A 17,953-nucleotide genomic window follows, 5' to 3' on the forward strand; every position below is an offset into this window, starting at 1 on the left:
GCCTTGTGACATGCTTTCTACTGAGATAAAGGGCATCAAGCATGTGTGGAGCTATTCTTGTCTCTAATATACATGACTTCCTTAATACCCTTTTAAGGCACTAAATGGCTTGAGTTCTAAGTAGATTTTTTTCCTTGATACAAGGATTTATACTCTATATATAAATTAAATCTAGACAACATGTGAAAGCTCTGTGCCAAATAGACTATACCTGGGAACCTTTCAAGTGAGCTGCTGCAACGTGTTTAATGGGCACTTTGAAGAAGGCAAAGCGTATGTTTTGCCAAATGACAAAAGGGTGGAAAGGTATATGTAGAAGATTGCTTTTTGAATGATTGTCTTAGTTGTTGAGGGTTTTTCCTGTAGTAGCTATGGGTATGTCTAGACTGCATGCCTCTGCTGACAGAGGCATGTAAAATAGGCTACTCGACATAGTCAGTAAAGCGGGGATTTAAATATCCCTGGCTTCATTAAAATAAAAATGGCTCCTGCTCTGTGCTGGCTCAGCTGATTGTTGGCACAGCACGGCAGTCAAGATGTGGATCGGTCGACAGGGGAAGCCTTTGTCGACCGCTCCCTTATGCCTCATGAAACAAGGCTTACAGGAGCGGTCGACAAAGGCTTCCCCTGTCGACCGATCCGAGTCTTGACTGCCGCGCTGTGCCGACAATCAGCTAAGCACAGTGTGGTGGCCATTTTTATTTTAATGAAGCCGGGGAAATTTAAATCCCTGCTTCATTGACCATGTGGAGTAGACTATTTTACATGCCTCTGCCGACAGAGGCATGTAGTCTAAACATTCCCTTAGTGTGTCAGGGTGTCTAGAACTCTCTACATTAAAACCAAAATAAATCTGTAGACAATTAACTGGTGTCAGTGTAAAGTGTGAAGCTTTCCCCTCAGTGCTGCATAGCATAATCTTGTACAGCTGCAATTCATTCATTCCAATGCTACAAAGAGTCAAGATCTAATACCAAATGGGTTTTGGCCACTGTCATTCCACAAGTAGCATTTCTTTCCTTAGTGCCCTCCAGAGGTCTATCATAATTAGGATTAGGGGTCCATTGTGCTACATGCTATGTAAACACATAGAAAGTCACAGTCCCTGCCCTGAAGAGTTTACTTTTTCCATCAGCAAGCATACTGTAACTTATTTCTTCAGTGGTGTGATAGAAGCTTCCGTATACTTCATTTTGTTTTTTCCATGGATTAGGTATAGGTCTCTTGGCTTTCACAATTGTTGATTATAAGATTTATTTCTAGGGGGGAAGGAAAACCTGGTGTTGCTATTAAAGTTCTATTTTATCACATTATATTAAAATACTCTTATAGGTGATATTAATGGGGTGTGTAGCATAACAATGTTTAACTTTGTTAAAGTAAGTAACAATAGAAAAATGTAAAAATTATGCATTTGTGGTTCATTTGCCTAATTTGTGAATTGCTTTTCATGTTGAACGTTGTAAATAGGTTTTTACTGTCTGGGTCTTACCTTTGTGCAATAGGGCAAATGTTCAGGTTTATTTCCTTCTGAATGTAAAAAGCTTCTGAAAACTTAAATGACCTTCTCATTTTTTCAAAATAAGCCTAAATTTTGGACCTAATCTGCTTGAAAATATTCTTGTCAAACTTTTTCATTTTAAACATTGTCTCCTATTATAGCTACAAGCAGAATGACAAACACTACAAAAAAGATTTGCATGTCAGCTCCACCTCTTCAGATTTGCTTCTTTTTTCTTTTTTCATTTTTTAACTCTGACCAAAGCCAAGTAAAATGGAAGCTGCCTTAAAAGCGAAATCCTGGGATAAATACTTCCTAGTTTCTCTTTCATGTCGAGGGCATTTCCTTGATTTTTGGTCTGCCAGGAATTTTGACCACCATTCCCAGAATAAGTTAACTACTTAAATGGAAAAATTTCCAGAAGAAACTGTTCAGTTTTCTGTCTCAAAGCATTTAAATGGTATTAACTTGCTTTATTACTTTAAAGCTGCATTTTGTTAATCCCCTTAGCAATAGAGTTGCCAGTTCCACAAGAATGTAACAAAGTGGAGCTTGTTGAACCATATTGGATCATAAGCTTTCGTGGGCAAAGACCCACTTCGTCAGATGCATCTGATGAAGTGGGTCTTTGCCCACGAAAGCTTATGCTCCAACACTTCAGTTAGTCTATAAGGTGCCACAGGACTCCTCGCCACTTTTGCAGATTCAGACTAACATGGCTACCCCTCTGATACTTGAACCATATTGCAAGTTACTGAAATTAGATCTTGGCAAATAAACGTAGACTAACATTATACAAACTCTCAAATTGCAATTTTTTGTAATCGCTAGATTATATAAACATTCCTTCTAATGTAATGACCATTACATTCTTTCTTCCCTCTCCCCCTCCCTCTTTCTTAAAGACAAAACCTGCTTCAACCCCCTCTTCAACTTTGAAGATATGCAGGAAATAACACACCACTTTGCAGTCTGTCATGTGGATGCACCAGGTCAACACGATGGAGCTGCATCTTTCCCAGCTGGGTGAGTTGGAGCTGGTGCTTGCAGGGTTGTCTTATTAATTGATCAAAAAATATCCTTGATGTGCAATTTTATTTAAACAAGTGTGGAAACCTTTTGTATGTTCTGAACTCCATTATGCTTTTAGACTCTCCACTTCAGTAATCAGGTGAGATCAAAATCTGGGTCCTCAAATACACTGTTTTTTTTTTTTCTTAGAACTGTAATGAGACAACACTCCCAAGGTAGCTCTTGAAGGAATCTGCTTTGGTCACTTTAAATTATGGATTGACTAATTTCATCTCTAAAGAATGCTTTCTAGCTCCTTATTCTTACAGTTGCAGTAGAGCTATATCTTGTTCCCTCATAGCTATATCTATCCAAAGCACAAACATAAAATGAAATCTTAGAGTATATACAGTGTGTTAAATACCTACATTGTTTTAAGTACACCACAAAATCTGAGATCAATTACTTTTTAAGGGGTAAAACAGCAGAAGTACTAGTGAAGAGTTGATAAACTAAAATGCTAGTGCTACATAGAAATCCATTATAGTCCTGTAGCTAGTGCTAAATAGAAAATCCAATTTGTTCAATATTAACAAAAATAGTTCCGTAATAGGATGCCTTATACATCTTAAGCTGTTAACTTCTGAGTATGGTCTTGTAGCCCTGCTGGAAATCCTTTGTGTATCCTGCTCAATGTAAGTCTTTGTACTAATAAAGCCTGCTGACATCTAAAAGGATCATCTTGACCAAAGTGTATATGCAATGTTTTGGCCAAATAAGATTGGATTGCCCTTAAAAGCTGATTCCCTCCCACCCCACCCCCCAGCACTGTCTCTGCGGGGGGGGGGGGGGGAGAGAGAGGAGGCAGGGGGTAGTGGTGACCAGGCACAAGCCAGGAATCATCTGTCTCAGCTCACGCTGGGTCCCTCCCGTCTCTTAATACATTTAAAAGGCAGAGCCGCAGCGGAGTTAGTTCCCGGAGTCGGCAGCTAAGCCTGCTGAGGCTCCCCCACTTATTGACTAGTCGATTAATTGATTAAACTAAATTTAACATCCCTAGTGTGGGGTGTAGGGCAGCCCGTGGGCGGGGAGAGGCGGGCACTGACCTGCTGTGCCAGGGGCTCACAGGGAACTTCCCTTCATGAATATTACTGAATTTAAATTCAGAAATCCCATGTTAAGATTTAAATTACAGACCTGGTTTGCGAGTGATTGTTTTTTATAAGACTTGCATTTTTACAAACAGAAAAGCTTTAAAATCAGAATAGAATCAAGCCTGCTAAGTAATCAAGACGGCTAAAAGCAATATTTAAATTGTCTAGAAAGAATGGCCTTTCATTATACCATTCTAAAGTGCATTCCTTAAGGGGCACTGTTTCAGGGAGAAGTGGAGAGAGTATGGTTTAGCGCCATGGTCACCAACCAGTAGATGGCGATCTACCGGTAGATCTCGGAGGCTCTAAGAATAGCTCTTGAGCCCTCTCTGAACTGCGTGCCTACGCAGTACATTTACATTAGATTTCCTCATTTGAGGAGCAGCTACTCACCGAGCAACAGCACAGGTGAGTAGCTGCGAGGAATGGTGGGAATTTTTTTTTTAAAGTAGCAGTATAAGGATTGGGGATAGCAAGTGATGGAAAGAAGGAGAATAGAGAGGGCGGGGCTTCAAGGAAGGGGTGGGGAGGTAGATCTTGGCTTGGTCTGTCATTTAAAAAGTGATCTTAGGTGTAAAAAGGTTGGAGACCACTGGTTTAGTGGGTAGAACAAGACACTGGAAATAGGGATGTTATTTTTAGTCTGCTCTTTCTATTTGGGTGGGTGGGTGTGATATATATTTGTTAGTAATTGGTGGGTGCAATGGTTGCACATATCCAAACAAACACACATAACTTCAATATTGGTGCACAAGACAAAACTTACTCTTCTCATGGATGGAAAATCCAGAGGGAACACTGGTTCCCACCAGTTCAACTATATCTACACTAGTGCTTTTGCCAGTTTAGAAATATGGTCCCCTAAAAAAAATTATGCTAACTGATATTGCTGCAAAAATTCTTAGGGTCTGTTTGGCCAAAGAAATATGCCTACACATACCACAGCCAACAGTGTTTAGGAAACAGCTGCAATTTGTTCGTGTGGTGGAGTATCTGTTTTTGATGCTTGCTGTCACTTTGAGTTGCCCATTGGGAATATCACTTGAATCTGTCAGGATCACTGGATTAGATATTTCACCAATGCTAGTTTGTCTCCTGAGCATATGTTCTTAAATTATATTGGTAGAAATACTTCAAAATACTACTACTAAAAAAAAGCTAACATTGTAGCCCACAGTGAGTGGAGATTGGGATGGTATCAGTTCAGATATTTCTTGCTCGAGGGGTTAGGTGGCAAAATCTAGCATCTGCCTCCCTACTAGAGACCACATCCTGGTCCCTGCTCCCCCATCCTCCTGCAGAGACCCCGTTCTCCCTCAGCCAGCAAGTCTTCCCTCTCTTAATTGGGGCATGAGCCAGTGCCACCAGGGATATAGTTCTGTGGACTCACCTGCATGCTGCCATACAGGAATGCTTTGTATGCCAGGTCACAACACTATTTGGTTTAGTTGTCCCTGTGTTTCAGGCAACTTGTCCATATTTGAGTGGCATTGCAACCTCATGGGCCAGTTTGTAATACTAAAATTTGGCCCGTCTGCTTTTCCTGTACAGAGGTATGGTGGATCACATTTCAGTGACATTGCAACCATGCAGCCAGAGTAACGCTCCAGGAGCAACTTCACTGATAGGCCGTTCATTGCCTGCTGACATTTAAGAAACATGCTTATGAGCAGGGCTCGCCGAACCGCAGCGAGCCCCGCTTGCCAGCTGTGCTGCCCAGCGATCTGCGCATGCACAGATCGTTCTACACATGCGTAGATCACCTGAAACCGGCTCTTCCAGGTTACAATCTACTCACCACGAGCGAGTAGATTGTATTATTTGTCGAGCCCTGCTTATGAGAGAGAGAGAGAGGAGGAGGCAATAGGGGAGTTTCACTGCAAGTGTTTAGAAGTACTTTCTGCCACAAATGTTAAAATTTGCAGCACTTCTGCAAGATGGGAAAGTACTGGCAGGACTGAAAACTGAGCCCAGTAAATGAGCCCTGTAAAAAGTGTGCATGTGCTCTCATATAGTTAGATTAATTTGATATGTGAATGCCTGGCAGAAAACTTATATTTCAGTTCTAAAAAGGGCATTTGTTTCATCATAGAATTGAAGCACTAGTTTCCTTGTTGCGGAAGCATGTAAGCAAGACCGAATCAAGAGCTGTAGATATAACAGCTCCTGCCACCACTAATGGTATTCGGCACATCAGCTACCTTTAGATTTGGTAGTCAGCTTTTTTTGACTAGACTGCATTTTTTTTTTTAAATAGAAAAATATTTAGTTTGTTGACATTGCGATGTTTTGCAAAAACACATCTGTTGGGATGTTGGAGGGAGGAGAGACTCATCCTAGAATACATAGTAACCTCGTGTTTAGAAATTCATCTGATATGTGGGATGTCCAGGATTAAATCCTGCTTCTACTTAATTCCTGTGCCCAGATGTGTCCTAACAGTAAGTCCCAAGGAGTACTTAATTTTCCACAATGTGGAATGGCTGCAACTACAAAGTTGAAGGATGGTTACTGTAGCCTCGTGATTAAGACACTTGCTTCCAGTGTTCCCTATAATTTTTTCTATCCATTTGAGAAATAAATTTTATGTGCAGATGTGCACCACCAATAAACACATGCTGTGGGCGCTCAGCTAATCAGCTGAATAAACCTGAATCTCTCCTGGGCGGCCATTCAACTGCTTGGCTTTCAGGGAACATTGCTTGCCTGGGATGTGTCTTTGCTCCAAATCAGGCAGAGCAGGGATGTGAACTTGGGTTTCCCATGTCCTTGCTACCAAGTTGTGTGTTGCAAAATCTCATGGCTTTGATTCCATATTGGAATGAAAACAAATGTCAAGTCCTCTCCCCCTGCCCCAAAGGTATCACTCTACCCTATTTACAAATGATGACTTCTCCATTGTACCAGTGCAGAGGCTGCTTAATATTTGTTTGTAAAAGCACTTTCAGATCCTTGCCTGAATTGAACCAGAAGTACAAAATGTTGTAGATGTAACACCTGCATTTTTTTTAACTTCAGTCTTAAATGTCCCACTCTGCTCCACTGTACGAAAGCCTGCTGCTATGGATAATTACCAAATTTTATCTATACCTTTTTTTCTGTAGATATATGTATCCCTCCATGGATCAGCTTGCTGAAATGCTCCCTGGGATACTAAAACAGTTTGGGTGAGTACAGTTGTTTACTCATCATGTCAGCCTCCATTTCAGTCTTGGTGCAGTTCTGACAGTTCTTTCAGCATGTGGTGTACTGAAGAGATAAGCTAGATCACCTGATTTGTGGGAGAATGTCCAGCTTGTAAACTCATGTTCATATTCTGCTTTTTAGTTTTTCTAATTTTTTAGGAAGTTTCACTGTTCTTCATACTCTTATTTCTGCCTTACTCCCTACATTGCACTTGTCTTTTTTTCCTAAATAATTTTGACGCTTACTTGTTTTGAGAAGTTTTATTCAGTTATTGCTTGTTCAGATTTGTGAATGGCTAGACTTTTTAGTTTAAATTGTTCCTAGTGTAGACTGTTTATTTCAGAAGCTTGGGTAGAATTGCTTTTGTCTTACTCTATCCCTACCACAAAGGTGGTAAAGTTTTCTTAAATGTAATGTGATTTAATATGTCAATAGTTTATATTGTCTCTATCTGAGAAGATAGATGCTAGGAATGTTCAGTGCTTCAGTATCTTGTACTAATGTGGATTCTGATAAATGTTTATCAAACATACACATTGTGGTTTTCCACTTAATATCCCTGACTATATTACATCAGTTTTGTCAGGTGGCTGTTGTTGTTAAGGTACTAGCCAATTAGCCTGTCATAAGATGGGATTTTCAAGTCGTCTCTCCTGAGCGCTCTCACTCGTGCTCGCTCTCCTCCTACTGCCTCCTCCCGCCCCCCAGCTCTCCTCCGCCTCTCTCTCCGTCTTTCTTTCTCTTCTCCCCCTCCTGCCTGTCACACTCCCTTTCTCTTCTCTTCCTCCTCCTGCCTCTCTCTCCCCTTCATCTCTCCCTGCCCCGTCTTCCCCGTCCCTCCCGCCGTGGTGCTCAGCTGAGTGCTGCCTGTTCAGCCGGGCTGCCGCGAGGGAGGGGGGCGGGGCAGTGATGTACACAGCCACGGTGTGGGGCTGTGTACGTCACCGCCCCCGCTTACGCATCCGCCATGGGGGAGCCCAAATGGCCCCTTGCGCTGCTGACTCCCCTGGCGGAGGGGCGCAGCACTCAGTTGAGTGCTACAGCAGGAGGGAAAAGGCGGCGGTGTTGTACACGGCCCCACCCCCTGGCTGTGTATGTCAGCAGCCTGCCCCCCTTCCCCTCTCAGCCGTGGTGGCTGGGCTGAGTGCTGCGCCCCTCAGCCGCGGCCCAGCGGGGGAGGGAAAGGAGGGGCGGTGATGTACATGGCTGTGGCCCCTGGCAGTGTACATCAGTGCCCCTTCCCCTCCAGCCGGGGCCCAGCTGAGCGGCGCAGAGTGCCACGGCGGAAGGGGAAGGGGGGCAGGGCGCTAACGTACATGGCCATGGAGCGTGGCCGTGTACATCAGCGTTAGACACACAGATACTGGGCTACTATATATATGATTGTATGCTTTATTTTTGCGAAGGTGTTTGTCTTGTGCTGATATTTTGTACTTTAAAAAAATAAGACTCCATTGCTGTAAATACTTTACTTTGCCTTGAACTGAAATAGGTACTGTTCAACATATACCTATAAGGGACAAAGTAATTTGTAAGACAAATTTAGGGTATTCTGGTAACTTGTTGCTTGTTAACTGGCATAACAGCCTTTTTCTCTTTCACTACTGGGGGGAGGGAGGGATTGAGCTGTTGTCCAGTAGTCATAAGAGGCTCTTTAAAATTAAGCTCAGAAGTTTTGGCACTAGGTATCTAGAAAGATTACCTTGGTGTTCAGGGCAGCTGACCTCCTTCCAGAATAAGAACAAATGAGAAAAATATACTTGGTGAGCTATAGTGTGTGTATTTAAAAAAAAAAAACTGTTACTGGCACTCCACTGGAATACAGATGGACAAAGGTCCCATGAATAACTCTTTAGCTGAAACCCAAGAGAGCACTGAGTTACTTTGCTAACTGCTAGGAACAGATCTGTCAATGGTGTAAATAATTGAAGCCCCATTGAAATCAATGCAGTTTTGACAGTTTATACAAAGTGCAGACCTGCTCTGTAATAAACATGAATTGTCATGTAGTAGGTGTGACCTAAAAGGGAAAAACTGATTGGATGGACTTGTTTGTTTCAGTGCACTTTTACTGACACTTTCTCTTTCATTTTGTTGCACATAACTGCTCTGTGTAGGCTGAAAAGTGTTATTGGAATGGGAACTGGAGCTGGTGCCTACATCTTAACTAGGTTTGCTGTAAGTTTCATGGAGCTTTCTTAAGCCTTGAAGCTAATCTACATGACATCTGTAGTCTATGCAAATACTTCTGTCCTGCCATACCCACTTATTTAAGCAGTCAAGTTTTTTAAAGAATGGCTAATTCAAAAGATCAAATCTGTTCTGAGCCTGGGGCTCTATCCAGTTAATTTTTGTGGGTGGTTGTTTGGAATTGTCTGCCTTACATTTAAGGTGGAGAAGTTAAACGTTGCCAAAGTTGTCCAGCCAAATTACTTTTGAGTAAAGACACAAGTTCGCTGCATATCTTTCACACCATAAAATTAGACTTCCCAATGCCTTCCCCAAAAATGATTATCCCTCCAATTTAAACTTTACTGTTAGTCTGTTTTACAATATGTATTTGGCTACTTACATGTTCATGTCATGTCTTAAATTACAGCTGAACAATCCAGAAATGGTGGAAGGGCTAGTTCTCATAAATATAAACCCTTGTGCTGAAGGATGGATGGACTGGGCAGCGACTAAGGTAAAAGAAAATCTTGGTTTAAAATAAATAACTTCAAGATTGCATGTGAAGGTTTTCACTTGAACAATGGGCTCTTAAAGTGACACATCAAAGTTTAGCCAAAGCCTTTTCCGGTGTGTATTCCCTCACTAAAATTGTAGCTGAAATATTAAAGGGGAATTACTTTTTTTCAATTTTTGAACTTAACTAGAGTACTTCCTTCAGGATTGATAAAATAGCTGTACCCAGTAGTGTCATTCTATTGTAGTTGCCAATTTACTGTCAGAGCTTTTGCTGAGGGAAGAGAACTATTTTCAAATGTAAGCTCAGCTAATCAACTTTATTGTACAAGCAAGAGCAGCATGTAGCTTTTTTTTTTCTTTCCCCAAGTGATCATCCCTATCTATATTCCACTGGGAGGTTTCTGTGCACACCATGTGCCCAGTGCTAGAGAATTTGAAAATAGCGTCCACTGGCCCATACCACATACATTCTTCACTTTTCACTTCATAGTTTTGATCAAGATGATAAAGTGTGGGGTGAAGTGACCACATTACAAGTTCCTTCTCACTGCCACATGGCCCATGTGGGAGCTGTTGGTGTCCTCTCATCTGATTCACTCAAAGGTTAAAAACCAAACTGTTTAAAAATTGAATGTAGTTTTTCTCTAGTACTAGCTGCGCGCCCCCCCCCCCCCCCCCCCCAACCCCAGCAGACCAGGGAGACGCGGAGCCTGCGTCCTCCGCGGCTTTGCTCCGTGTCTCCCCCAGCGGGCCCCCCCAGCAGACCAGGTAGACGCGGAGCAGCTTTTCTCACCGCGGAGGACGCAGGCAACGGGACTGCGGCGCGTCTGGGTGGTCCCGTCGCCCACCTCCTCCGCGGCGAGAAAAACCCTGTTCGTATGTAGGGATCCGACATAAGTCGGATCCACATAACCCAGGGACTGCCTGTAGTGACTACTTGACTAGTCGTTTACATCCCTAGTTCCTACTACTTGCTCTAGCAGTGCCTTCGAACATGATTGCTATTAACTAGTATAAATATCTGACCTAACCGTGGGAAAGCAGAGATCTACTTTTAGCTAACAAATCCTCCTTTTTGATTAAGCCATTTAATATGTCGCATTTAACTCTCATTGTTTAGATTTCAGGATGGGCGCATGCCCTGCCAGATATGGTCATTTCACATCTTTTTGGGAAGGTAAGCTGAGGCTCTAATCGGGAATGCTGATGTCACCTTGATCGATTACGGGTTTTTTTGGTTAAATCCAACACGTCATGTATGTTCATTCAGGCACCTGCGGCCAGGCTCTGTGGCACTAGGTACCCCATCTGTATAACACATTGCAGCCCAAAACCTGAGCTCAAGTGATTTGCCAGTGTCAGTCTCCCACATATTGGGATTACAAGTGTACGCACTGAGCCTGTCAATGCTAATGTATCATCCCTCAGACATTGGAAACTTGGCACTTTTGTGCCATTTTAAAATATCGAAAACAAAGCACAAAAGTTGAGTTCTGTCTGAACCACAAACTGTTAGAAACATTTTAAATTAAAATGGTTTTCAAGTGCAGCTTGCCCTATCATTGACATTTTGTATGTAGCCTTTCATATACTGCATACACTTATGGCAAAGAAATTAATTTGATTGTTAGAACATGATGACTCAATGATATTTAAGCAGAATTGATAGTATAATACAGCTTTTTGTGTTAGCTTCTTATGAGCTCTCCTGTATTTTGGAACCATAGTAAGTCATAAATCTGGAAAAAGTTACTGTACAAATGAAGCGCTTTTGTGCCTGCATTTTATCAAATACTCTGTCTTGCTATATACAAGCAAGAAAGTATTAAACTAACTTTCAAATATAGTGCAGTTTTGAAGACGTTAAAACTTTACTACTTTTTCTTGCAAGATTGAGCTCAGTTTTGTATATGTTCAAAATGAATGTCCATTTTGGTCTCATTACTACTTTTTTTTTTGTTTGTTTTTTGTTTCACCCAATGCACTCTTAACAGTCTAGCTCTTAATGGGTCTTAGCAGTTTTAACTGTAGTTCCTTAATGCTCTGCATGTCTTCAGTGACTCTTCTTTGCATCCTTTGTTTGTAAAAAGGATGTAGATTTCAGGTGATCATCCACACTGTACAAGGAAACTGCAAATCATGCAATATCTTAAGATTAAGTTTCTTGAATTAATAAAACCATACATCAACACATGTAAGTCTGGAACTGAATTCCAGAAAATTTGCAGTACTTCAGCCCCAAAAAGTAGATATTGGTACCAATGGTCTGAGAACAGAAATGAGGAACCAGCTTCTCAAAGGATGTTGGGTTTTTAATATGTCTAATTTACTTTGTATAGGGCATCCCCACTATACGTCCAGAAGAGTGGACGTATAGCGAAAGGATGTAAAGCGGAGAATTTTTTTTTCCTGCAGCTGAATTCCATTTGCACAAATTGGTCCTTTCTTGCATGATGGAAGAGCAGGGAATGAGAGGAAATAAAATGAGACAGTTCCCACAAGTGTCAATGATGCTAGTGTGGAACCAATGTATACCGGGGCGACTTATAGCAGGGATGCCCTGTAATTAAGCAATGCTACAATGCAATTTATCATAGTAGTACCTTAATACTAAATGACACTACGTTTTAATCTAGGAAGAGATTCATAACAATCATGATATGATCCATACTTATCGCCAACATATTGTCAATGATATGAATCAAACCAATCTTCATCTCTTTGTCAACTCGTACAACAGGTAATATTTTTTGTTTTCCATTTAGTCTGTGGAATGTAACATGTTAAAACAATTACCCAAAAAAACACCAAATACCATTTATACAGCAGAGATGCTCCCTAACAGTGGAGCAAAACTGTATTAGAAATCCTAACTCTATCAAACAGTCATCTTAAGACTCTGCCTACAGTGTCATTTTTAACTTCAGTGGCTGGTTAAACTAAAACTACAAATCTAAATCTTTCATTTAATTATATACTTTTTCTCCAAGGAACTTGTGTAGATGTTCATATAAATCAGGGGTAGGGAACGTTTTTTGGGTCGGGGGGGTGGGGGGGGGGGGCGAGGGGAGGCACTGACTCACAGAAAAATCAGTTGGGGGCCATAAAAAAAAAAAAAAAAAAAAAAACCCTTAACCCTCCCTGAGGTAGCATTCTCTATATTCCCCTCATACACCAGAGCCTTGGGGTGCCCAGGCTAGTAGATGTTGTGTGCTCTAGTGGGGAAGGGGGGAGGGGACTGGAGCACCAACTCAGGCTCCCTGATGCGGGGAGGGAGAGCCTTGGGGGCTAGATCCAGGCAAGTTGGGGGCTGTATCTGATCCCTGGGCCTTAGGTTCCCTACCCCGATATAAATACCTGAATTCCAGTGTATCAATAAAGCTTTTTCTCTCAATATTCAGTCGAAGAGATCTTGAGATTGAGCGACCTGTTCCTGGAATAAATGTTGTTACTCTGCAGTAAGTATTACTGGTTTGTATGAATTGGAAAAATGTAAATCTGTGCTAGGTTTGAATAACTATGAATGGCATGGAAGCTTTTGACGGGGCCTGTTTTTAGAGCAGTGATATGCAGAGTAGGGATGTGATAGGTTAACCGGTAAGCATCACCACAAATGGATAATGCATACCAGTTCCAGGTAACTGATGGGGGCAGGCGCAGCTCCCCACCTGCCATGGGCAGGGGGCTATTCCAGGCCCACAGCGGACAGGGGCTGCTCTAATTTGGGGGGAGGGGGAGAGAGTCAAAGTCAATCAATCTCCAGCCTGGGATTCCACTTAGTTACTGTAATTTAGCTAATATAACCAGCAGGGTGTACTTGGGTGCAGGGGATACAGAATTTTTTTTACTTACCAGGTAGTGAGTCGCCTCTTCCTGTGGCTGCGCAGCCTCCGGGCGGCGAAGCACTCATTTCCCCCGGTTCCTGCGAAGCCGCAGGAAGGGGCCAGGGAGTGCTCATCCCCTGGTTCCTGGCTACCAGCCTCCGAGTGGGGGAGTGCTCATCCCTCTGCCCCTTCTGTAGCTGCACAGGAACCAGGCGGTGAGCGCTCCCCTGCCCGGAGGCTGGTGGGTCCTGCTCCCCCGCCCCTTCCTGCAGAGGAACCTGTGGGATGAGCGCTCCCCTGCCCGGAGGCTGGCAGCTGTGCTGGAACCTGGGGCAGTGAGTGGCTAACCCCGTGCCCTCCCCCCCTCCCCTCCGCCGCACAGTAAATATACCTCCGGCACAGAAAATTCTTGTATACCCCGTGGGTTATATTCGTGTGTGGGGTATGCAAGATTTTTTTTTTTACTGAAATAGAAAAAAACATGGGGTATATTCGAGTGCGGAGTATATTTGCTAAATTACGGTAGTTAAATATTAGGTTGACCTCACTTTAACTAGTTAACTGATTCACTGGGATTTTAGGTCCTTAACTCAGACCTCATTGGGTCAGGAGCCAAATTAGTGACCAGTATTACTCAAGAGACAAAGGGGTGTGAATTGATATTAGAATACTAGATATTCCTGTTTTAAACAGCATTACAGGAGATACAGCTATATAAAATGGCCAAGTAGTTTTACCAATTACATTTGCTTAATAGTATAATAAAAGCATCCTGATTGGTTAATAAATTTGATGCTCACAAACTGCTCTTGAATGTGTCTCCCTGTGGCACATCAAACACTAATTTAATCGATCTATCTGAGTGTTGTTGTATTAAAGTCCTCTGTTATAGTGTGATCTGAGGGTATATTCAAAATACTCTAAATTGTACTATAACTTTGAGGACTTTAATACATTTCCCAGGCTTGTAATTAAAATAACCTCCAATAGACTTAAAACATGCTGCTGCTTATGGGTACAAAATCTATGGCGTTTGGGATTGAAAACTTGTTGCACATCATGGACTTTCTTAGAGTTTGTTCTGCCTTCTAAAGTTGAAGTCCCTCAGCGAGTTAGATGTAAAGTGACTCTCAAAATGTGAAGACTGTTTTCTGACCTCTTTGCTAATTCTGTTGAAAACATAAAAGGAGGAGCAAAGAGATCTAAGTTCTTGCTTCCCTTGTGATGTGTGACAACACAAGCATGGCCATGATGCAAAAGTACTTCCAAGTGGAGATTCAATAGTGGAGAAGATGATAATGCTTTCACTTTTAACCATGATGGACTGCAACCTGAATTGAAAGGGTTTAAGCTGCTTTGCTTAAAGTGCACATAATTGGTTAATTTGGAGCCTATTCTGCTTACAAAAACAAACAAAAAACCCTTGCGGTTTGCACATTAAAAATATAAATGTGCGAGAAATAAAAGCGTAAGTGCTCTTCCAAAGCTTATTTACTTTGAAAGAATACAAGAAAACACAATTTGCTCATTAGCTAGTAAGAAAATTAAACAGTTATCTTTCAAGAAGCTTGTAAATTCTGTTATCAAGTTCATACCACCCTTTTCAAAAATAACCATTTCATTGATAATTGTTTTAGAAAAAGGAGCGCTGCATAAGAATCTAGGGGATAAGTAAAGAAAATGATGGCTGGTCAATGATGTATAGAGGATTCCAGGAATAATAAAACTAGTCAGTTACATCTTTGGGACAATAGATGCTATCCCTTGCTTCTACTCACTTAACCGAGTCAGGATCCTTTGATTCATAGTAAAGAGGAAGTTGGCAAAAGCTAGGCCTGAGGAATAGAAAAGCATAGATCAAACCACCATCTTGTACCTCTTTGCTCTGCAGATGCCCTTCACTGTTGGTGGTTGGTGACAGTTCTCCTGCTGTTGATGCTGTGGTAGGTATAGTCAGACTTTCATGGTTAAAGAAGATTCTTTTCCTTTGTATTAATATGTGAACTAGGAAATTATGCTAGCATTTTAGAAGTCACAGCCCAAATAGGAAAGATTCCTGCTGTTGACCCTCTGTATTTGTTACTCTTTTTCCTTTCAGATGTTTCAAGACAGAGTTGTCACTCTTCTTAGCTTTCTAGGCCTTTGTCTGGGTAACATTAATAGCAACTCTCCATAGAACAGTAGCCACAGCGGTCTGCTAGGCATATGAGGAGCTGGTTGAGGAAAACTGAACTGAAGTTTTTCCTTCATATTCTCTTCTATAGCCAGTATTGTAATATGTTCTCAGCTTGTTTTTCTTTGGCTTACTCTGGAAGTAGCATGTCACTTTGGTAGATGTAGCTAGCCTTAGATGGCTGAATGACTTCAAATGTTCCTTAATTGGGATGTACACTCCTTGTCCATATGGCCGCTTACCATCTGGATTCTACCACATGCCCATCAATTGCAACAAATCCTGTATATCATGTCATACAATGTTTGAAGCACATAACTCTCCAAATTCTTTGCTAATGGACTCGTTAAACATGTGGGAATAATAGACAATTATTGCGAAACTTGAATAATATATTTTACATTAACACCCCCTCCCAGGCTTTTAATGTAATCTTTAGAGTATACCAAACCCTTTCAAAGAACAAGGTATTAATAAAATTAAGAAATAGTAAATAAGAGAATAGTGAAGAACTAATTAGCTCAAAATAATGGTCTCAAAGATAATATGATGCTAACTCTTTATTTTTTCCATACAGGTTGAGTGCAACTCTAAATTGGACCCAACAAAGACCACACTCTTGAAGGTAATAGGAATAAGAAACATACTTTTCAGTTTCTGATCGTAAATTCAAGACCATTTTAGTTACATATGACACATGTACACGGTACTTTAAACTTGCAGACAAAAATGGCTTTAAGGTATAAATTTTTTCATGAACATACAGAACTTCAGGGGTTGAAACCCTGAACTAAACATTCAGAGGATGATATTGGCTGTTTATTTATCTAATGCATTTTTAAAACTGGCACTTGGCAGGATTGAGGTAGTTTTAGTGAAATAAACTGTATTGTCCATGTAAAATGCTGCTGCAATACAAGCTAGTCAGGTTCCTGCTAATAATTGTTTGCATCAAAGGAATAATAGTAACTATATTTCCTGCTGGATTTCAGTAGCCAGACATTGTCAAATCTGTTTAATCACAAGTGATTAATAAACAACTTTCTCTTAATTGCCTTGTCAAGGCCAAACTAGATCAGAGGTAAAATGAAAACTATTCTAATATTATACATCTATACAAAACAGGCTTCAATCAATTGTGAAATTTATTAGACGTGGGCTTTGACCTGTTGAATGGTCATTTTTGGATTGGCAAAACAGTACAAACCTGAAACTTCAACAGGGCTTGAGACAGGAGAATGGGGACAAATGTGCAAAATCCTAAACAGATATTGTTTAATTTTGACTGAAGGAATGACCTACCAGATTAAAATGATGTAGCTGATGCTCAGAAGCCTAAAATTTGGATTTAATAGCTTTGTTCTGGTCCCTAATAGCAGTTATGTAGATAGTACAATTGCTTTGTTCTTTTTCTGAGAGCAGGCCAGGTATCCACAAACATTTTGGGCCCAAGACCACAGCAAGTAGCATGATAATATCACAGGCCAATGTCTAGGGTAGCTGAGTTGCCCCGTGTAAAGAGCTGAGATTCTGCTTCGTGTCCTGCACAAGTTTCAGGCTCAGTATACCCTATCCCACAGTTTGAGTACAGTAATTCACATGCCTGTAATCCAAAGTCTTATGCTGTCATTCCCCTGTGCGAGCACTGAGCATGTGAACTGAACATTACCTAGTGTCTGTTAATATTACAGAGCAGCACTCTTGTGTGTGTTGCAATTTGTACCCCGGAAGTTCCCAACTACATATCAACGTAGATGAGTCCCCAGTTGTCTTATCCCTAACTTGCAGTGCAGATAGTCTAAGATTTGCCTGCTTGTATACACCTATTCACGGCCTCTCCAAAGTTAGCAGAAAGCTAAACGCTGGTTGTCAGTGGGTTTGCACTTGGCATGGCTCAGTAATGCAGCCACTGCCACTTCCTGCGCTACCATGGTTATGTTGCTATTTTTATTTGCACTAGCTTGGAGAGGTGGTGCAGATGTGTATGTGCATTGGGAAAACCCACCCCAACATGCATTGTAGACATTCTTAAAGGAGTACTGAACTGCAGACATTCTACTTGCATTGTTCTGACTGGCACACGGGCAAACTATTAGCTAGATCAGGGTGGACAAGATACCTCTTGTGGCCCAGATCTGGCCCGCCAAACCACTGGATCCAGCTTGCAGGCCCCCCTGCTGGGACCCTCAGGCACGCAGTAACCGCTGTTTTAAACTCAAGACTGCTCAGAGTGCCTCTATGCTCTGGAGGGAAAGGTAAGCTTCCTGTGATCTCCCTGCCTCCTTCCCAGTCCTCAGCTCCCATTGGCTGGAAAAAACTGGCCAATAGGAACTGACCCCAGCCAATCTCTCCGCTCCTGTTGGCTGGAAACAATGTGGGAGACATGGGCAACACAAACCTCTTCTCCCTTCCCCTC

General features: G+C 41.7%; 1 protein-coding gene across 4 annotated transcripts in view; it reads left to right on the plus strand.

The window, feature by feature from the left end:
* Nucleotides 1-17,953, plus strand: part of NDRG1 (N-myc downstream regulated 1) — a 142,542-nt gene that overhangs the window by 115,969 nt on the left and 8,620 nt on the right. For all 4 annotated transcript variants that reach the window (XM_075920094.2, XM_075920097.2, XM_075920093.2 and 1 more), the window contains 9 exons: nt 2,407-2,527; nt 6,771-6,833; nt 8,970-9,030; nt 9,452-9,538; nt 10,661-10,717; nt 12,177-12,280; nt 12,942-12,998; nt 15,256-15,307; nt 16,115-16,162. In XM_075920094.2, the coding sequence (XP_075776209.1) occupies nt 2,407-2,527; nt 6,771-6,833; nt 8,970-9,030; nt 9,452-9,538; nt 10,661-10,717; nt 12,177-12,280; nt 12,942-12,998; nt 15,256-15,307; nt 16,115-16,162 (650 nt within the window). The remainder of the gene's footprint in view (nt 1-2,406; nt 2,528-6,770; nt 6,834-8,969; nt 9,031-9,451; nt 9,539-10,660; nt 10,718-12,176; nt 12,281-12,941; nt 12,999-15,255; nt 15,308-16,114; nt 16,163-17,953) is intronic.

The sequence above is a fragment of the Pelodiscus sinensis genome, chromosome 2, assembly GCF_052426305.1.
Source record: "Pelodiscus sinensis isolate ZL-2025 chromosome 2, ASM5242630v1, whole genome shotgun sequence".
Classification (NCBI taxonomy): Eukaryota; Metazoa; Chordata; order Testudines; family Trionychidae; genus Pelodiscus; species Pelodiscus sinensis.